The sequence below is a fragment of the Thamnophis sirtalis genome, unplaced genomic scaffold (genome assembly GCF_051295495.1).
Source record: "Thamnophis sirtalis isolate CommonGarterSnake01/CBP01778 unplaced genomic scaffold, rThaSir2_p1.2 scaffold_4, whole genome shotgun sequence".
NCBI lineage: Eukaryota > Metazoa > Chordata > Lepidosauria > Squamata > Natricidae > Thamnophis > Thamnophis sirtalis.
Genome location: NW_028261384.1, coordinates 124,002,831 through 124,009,548, shown reverse-complemented (window position 1 = coordinate 124,009,548; position 6,718 = coordinate 124,002,831). Strand labels below are relative to the sequence as shown.

At 37.0% G+C, this 6,718-nt stretch overlaps 1 protein-coding gene across 1 annotated transcript; it reads right to left on the bottom strand.

Annotated features, from left to right (window-relative positions):
• Window positions 1-364: 364 nt before the first annotated feature.
• On the bottom strand, window positions 365-6,488 carry LOC106547917 (vomeronasal type-2 receptor 26-like). The gene is made up of 6 exons (XM_087714693.1): window positions 6,463-6,488; window positions 5,049-5,340; window positions 3,720-4,574; window positions 2,817-3,044; window positions 2,360-2,486; window positions 365-1,598 (listed from the first exon to the last, which is right to left on the bottom strand). The coding sequence occupies exons 1-6, from the start codon at window positions 6,486-6,488 to the stop codon at window positions 694-696; spliced, it is 2,433 nt and encodes an 810-aa protein (XP_087570819.1). The 3' UTR covers window positions 365-693.
• Window positions 6,489-6,718: the final 230 nt, after the last annotated feature.

The window sequence follows — 6,718 nt, the reverse complement described above, 5'->3', positions numbered from 1 at the left end:
GATAAAAAAAGGTCAGCAGTTCAGCAGTTCAAATCTCTAGCGCTGTGAAACAGAGTGATTTCTGTTACTTGTCCCAGCTTCTGCCAACCTAGCAGTTCTAAAGCACATAAAAATGCAAATAAAAAGTATGGACCACCTTTGGTGGGGAGGTAACAGCATTTTGTTCACCTTCGGCATTTACTCCTGCCTGCCACATGACCCTGGAGATGTCTTCAGACAGCACTGGCTCATCAACTTTAAAACAGAGATAAGCACATATGTGGGAGGAGAACCTTTACCTTTATCTTTAAGGGTCAATGCTGACTTGAAAGCACCCAATCAAACAAAGTAAATCGATTGATCAATCAGAATATTTAATAAGTGAGCTGTAAAGAAATCATGGAAATAATTTGACTTCCCAAGTTTACATTTCTTCCCTTTAGTGTACAAAGTGTAGCTTCTTAGTATTGCCTTTCCTTGACAAGCAATCATCATAGATATCAATACTTTTAAAACTTTTAATAACATGCAGATTTAACATATTTTGGGGAAAAGACTTTTTATTTGGCAAAAACCACAAATTTCACATTCAATAATTCTGAACTTTTCAACTAACAGGTGAATCAAACTCTTCAAATCATTCAGGGACAGTAGTTTTCATCCACATTAATAACCTTATACTTCCATTTTTGAACTACCAGTCCTAATTCCTTCTCAATCCTTATTTTTCCTTACCAATTGCTCCTTCTTATTTAATTCAGGCCGCATTATAATAATGTAGCATTTGGGAAGGAAAATACAACTCAGTAAACCAAAAGCAGAGGCCAATATGGAGAAAACCTCCACGGCTACCATGAATTTTCCTTTGGTGCTCAAGTAGGTGGGGATGAAGGATATCCAAACACTGCAAAACACCAACATGCTGAAAGTGATGAACTTGGCTTCATTGAAACTGTCAGGCAGATTCCTGGCAAAGAAAGCCACGGTGAAGCTGACCACGGCCAGAAGGCCCATGTAGCCCAGCACAAGGTAGAACATGATCTCTGAACCTTCATTGCATTGCACTACGATCTCACCCACTTGGGAATGCTTCTCTAATTCTGGGAAAGGGGGCTTCTTCACTATCCAAACAGCACAGATGACAATCTGAATCAAAGAACAAGGCACAATGACCAAGATTGCTACCCTCTTTCCCATCCATTTCCTCATCCTATTCCCTGGTTTTGTAGCCACAAAGGCCAGAACCACAGTGATTGTTTTGGCTAGTACACAGGAAACAGCTATGGAGAAGGTGATGCCAAACACAGCCTGCCTTAAAAGGCAAGTCCCCTTGCTAGGTCTTCCAATGAAGAAGAAGGAGCAGAGAAAACATAGGAGCAGAGAGGCGAGCAGGATACATGTGATGCTCCAGTTGTTGGCTTTCACAATAGGAGTGTTTGAATGCAACCTGAAGATTGCTATCACAATGAGCGTGGTGAGAGAAAGAAAAAGTGCCAAAGATGTCAGAGCTGCTCCCACGCCTTCTTTACAGGACAGGTAAGTCATTACTTTAGGAATGCATTCCTGCTGGTTTGTGTTAGGATACAGATCTTCTAGGCATGGCTCACATTCATCTGCATCTGAAGATCATAAGTTCAGTATTAGAAGTTTCTACTAATATATTTAATACTTTTCTTCTCTTTATACATTACCTGATAGGAAAAAAGTTTAGTGTTAAACTCTACAAAAGTTATTGAAAACAATGATCCCCAACCTTTTGGGCTTTGAAAATCAGTGGAAGCAGCAGTAGGGAAGGGAATGTTTCTGTTCGTAAATGGAGGTTCACATGCTAACAGAATGGAATGGAATGGAATGGAATGGGATAGGATAGGATAGGATAGGATAGGATAGGATAGGATAGGATAGGATAGGATAGGATAGGATAGAATTATTGGCCAAATATGATTCGACACACAAGGAATTTGTCTTTGTGCACATGCTCTCAGTGTACATAAAAGAAAAAAATGCATTCATCAAGAATCATAAGATATGACAGTGATAGTCGTGTAGTATGTAGGTCTTCGATGGAAGGCAGGTTGGTAGCAATTGTTTTTTCTGCAGTTCTAATTATCTGTTGAAGTCTGTGTCTGTCTTGTTTGGTTGCAGAGCCAAACCAGAAGGTTATAGAGATGCAGATGACAGACTTCTATGGCACTTGTGTGGCCTGGTTCCAAATTGGCCTCAGCCCAGGTATTGGGATAACCTTTAGATACATTATTCAAGAACCTACATCATAAAATACAGTCACTAGACATATGTAAGGGAGAATGCACAAATTCAAAAGCACTTAGATGAAAATTTCTGGATGTTCTTCTAGACAGATCTGATTTCCTTCCCTTACCCATTTGTGTTGAGATCCTACTTGAGGGACATTGAATACAATCATAACAACAGATTTGTTTCCCCTTCTGCATTTGTTTGCTTTGTCCAGGATAACAGCTCTCAACACAGGTAGATTTTGGCACCGTCTGTTAATATTATCAAAAGAAAAACAGTATCTACAACAAGAAACAGTCTCTACAACAAGAAATAGCTTTCTCCTCTCACTTCTAATTCTGAATTAAATAGGTTTGGAACAGATAGATTTTAAAAATAATCAATCAGGTTAACATCTTAGAAAGATTCCTAATTCCACAATAATCTGATATTAATAACTCTTTCTGCATTATTCATTTTTTCAATCTATTTTCCAAATCCAGCTCTCTTAACAAATCCCCTTGTCATTCTCCAGATTGTGTGTGTTAAATACAGCTCAGATGACCTTGTTATCAAACACAGCAAAGAATAAGAGCTCCAACCTGATGAAACTTGGGATTCCATATAATAGCACTTGCATTAATAATGAATTCTTTTCCAAATCGAACATTAGGGTCGATTCTTCCAACTTGGACTCTCTGGAAGGATTCATTCGGGAATGTCACAAAATTGATCAGGTCATAGCCTGTTGCCAAGTCCCTATCTTCTTTGAGAAATATTTCATCTCCAACGTTATTGTTAAAATGGACATATCTCAAAAATGAATTAAGCTAGAGGGAAAGGAGAAAAGTAGTTACTACTCTAAAGGGGTCTAGGAGAATTCAGGACAGTCACAACTCACTGCAGCCATCTTGCTGTTGGACAACTCTTCATGGGACAAGAGTTAAAATTCATTCTCCAGAGACTCACTTCCCTCTTTTTTTTTTTAGTGATCTGGAGAAATACTTTGCTTCAAACAAATTAAGCTATAGTGAATTCATCACTTTTTATTTCTACTTAAATCACAATTAACCTACACTTTTCTGAAGCCCTGCAGCTACAAGCAGTCATACAATTTGGGCCCTTTTACTCGTTTGGGAGCAGTAGTACAATCCTTACTTTTTCCCCCTCTTCTCATAATGGAATTAAGTATCTCGTTGTTTTTGTTAATTCAAAACCTCAGAACAGATTAAATTATCCATTCTTCCCTATGGTGCTAAATTTTGCATCAATTTCGATCTATTTTATTGGCAAACCTGGATTCTCAATTCTCATTTCTCTTTAGATATTTTTATCAGCTACCTTCCTTCTCTCAACATTCTTCTAAAAGGATTCGCTTGCTTTTCTTTGCACATTCTGTTTACTAGATTTTCTCTATTGTTACATCATATGTGCTTTTCTTATAGTTCTATTTTAATTCCTAAATTATTTTGGTTTCATGAATTGACCAATCTATTTGTGAGTACCTGCCAGGGAGAAACTTTTTGGAGACTCCATTGGTCTTGCTTTCTCCTTCTCCTCTGCTTGTTCCTCCAGGCATACAAAGCATGGAGAGAATGTGCCACCAGATACACAGCATTGTAGATGCTGTAGCTCCTGCCAGACATGCCCATTTCAAAGACAGAATCGGGAAGGGTCTCCAGCTTCTCTTCCCCAGTGCATTTTTTCATTTTCTCCCCATATAATACATGGATATTGAGGGAGCAGAAAAATATTGATGTCCAGAATTCAGATAGGAAATAATATTTTGACTTCAGAGGATTTATTTTCTCAAGAAAATTCTGAAAATCTGGCACAACTTTGGTATGGAGTGAGAATGACAGGGTACCATTGAAGGACTTTTTGCTAAATCGTCTTGCAGGATTTTGAGCAGTGAAATCCCATTCATATGTTGTGATCCACACATTTTCCAGAGGATCGTTATGGCCTATTTCCATTGAGTATAAAACCATCTGTAATCCCTCCAGAGACTGACCATTTCCATATACAAGGAATACATTGGTTTTACTTTGGGAAATAACAGATTGAATTTGAAGGATATTTTTCTCAAGGATCTCTCTTAATAAGAACAGTGACATAATTGGGATTATCTGTATGCCAGCTATGCAAATATTATTTTGTAACAGCATGGGTCTCAGAGTTCGAAGAAAATTTTCACCACTTTCATCATCTGAAACAATTAGACTAATCCAATTCCATCCAAAATATTTCAAAAGTTTAACTATCCCCATGTATTGAAGAGCTTCATTGGCAACCATACGGTAGAAAGAAGGAAAACCAGTTTTGTCTCTCAATGTGCGGTCAGATGACCCATAACTAATCTGAGGGAAAACATATTAAATCAAAGAAAAACATTCAATTTTGTGTAAACTGTTTTTAAAAACCTGCTTATATTAGGTCAGAATTTATTGGATATTCTTAAAAATCTATTTTGGTATATTATTTAGTTGGTGGATGAACTCACATTGTTCATGAATGGTGGCTCTTTTGAAGATGAAATATACATGTTAAGTAGCTTTCATATATATGTGGTCACTATGAATCAACATCAATTTGATGGCACATAGTCAGACCATCAATTAATCAGTGTATTTAATTTGGAATTTGTAAAGTCGATATGAGAGAAATTTGATTTCTCAAGTTTACCTTTTAATCTTGCATCTATCTAAGTATAGTTTCTTTCCAGAGTTAGAAATCACCTTAGATATAAAATGAAGAAGAAACTTTTATCTTTACCACTGAGACTTAACAGTTATTCTCATTTTCCTTCTACATACCTATTTCCAAAGACTTACCTGTGGTACTTTGTAAGGACTGAAGATGTTGGCCATGTGAATAGAATTTTCTAAGGTGAGTCCCCCAATGGTGGCCATGACTTCCTCTTCAGTGATACAGAAATAATTCAATGGAGCCCCTTGTCTGAGAAACAGAAGATCCAAAGTAGTCCAAGTAGTTCTCCATGGATTGTAAGCATTGTCATAAATCTTGGACCCTAAGGTGTTGTTGGGTAACAGATCATGATTCTTGTTGACTTCTTTAATGGCAAACACAAAAGCAAGGACATGCTGATAGTTTTTAGGGATTATACTGCCAAGAGAATTTTGAGTGTTAGATTTTAAGGACTGATACAATTACGTGACTTGTAGATCATTGTTTGCCCATAGAGCTCAAGCAATAGTTTTTTTCTCTATGTGATGGGAAACTCTTTCTGATATAAATGGTCCAGATATTCCCCTAAAGAAAAGTGAATAGGTTTCTTCTTTCTCTTCTGTGATTAATGCATATATATATCTATACATCTTAGGTTTTTTAATTAATACTATTGTCTTTTGAACTTTATTATATATCTCAGTTGTGCAATTGATCCAAGTCTCAGTGCCACAAAGAAACTAAGATCTTAAATCAGAGGTAATGGGGAACATAGGCAGACAGAAAGAGAGGATCTAATCTTCCAGGTACATCATATAAGGATATACCAGAGGATCTAATTTGTACAAAGAGAAACATTTGGGTTCTTAGTAAATCCATCTTACACATACAGTTCAGTAGGATATCTATGTGTTTTCAATCAATAGTTAATAACTGAAATCTGCCCCCAATTAAATTTCTAATTTTCATGTGCTTGGCATATAAAATGGGGAAGATTAGAAAACACAACAAGAGATGTATCAATATTTAGAAAGAGTCATTTATATGATGAAAGCAAGAATGATCATCAAACCCCAACAGGATCTTCCAAGAATGAAAAACCACTTAGGTTTTTTTAAGGGAAGAATTCCATGAGGTAAGAGACACCTTAGATAAAAATGAAGAATTACTTACTAAGCTTCGGTTGGTGAAGAAATTGGATGTTCCCTAAACTTCTGTTCCTTATAATTACCAAGTGTCATGGATATAAATTCTCCAATTATAATTTCATCTGAAGGACTTGAGGGATGCCTGGAAGATTTTCTCTGGTAAAGTCCCTTCAGGTTCAGACATTTTCTGGAGGAATCATTGGACTTTACAAGCAGGAAGAGGATGAGAAGAAGAGCTGGGAGCTCCTGAGAAAAGCCCCATCCCAATTTTACCACCATGATAAACAAGCACCCACCATCTTGATCAAAAATTCATGAAAATAAAGTAAAAGCAAAAGACCTTTTATGCACGAAGTACAACTTGTCAGAGCTGAACTGGCTTGGCAGCCATTGATATGCTGCTACCACTCACAAATCTCTTCCATTAATCACTATCATTATGACAGTTGCAGGGCACCAAATCCCTGTTGACAAGGATGTTGATCTCAGAACAAAATATGTGTTGTATACCACCCAGAGTCACATTGTTTGAGTTGGACAGAATCTATTTATTTATTTATTCTGTCTTTATAACTTCAGCAACCTGGTGATGTGGGTTGGGCTGAGAGAGAGAGCAAGTTGCCCAAAGTCACCCAACTGGTTTTAATCGCTAAGTCTGGACTAGATAT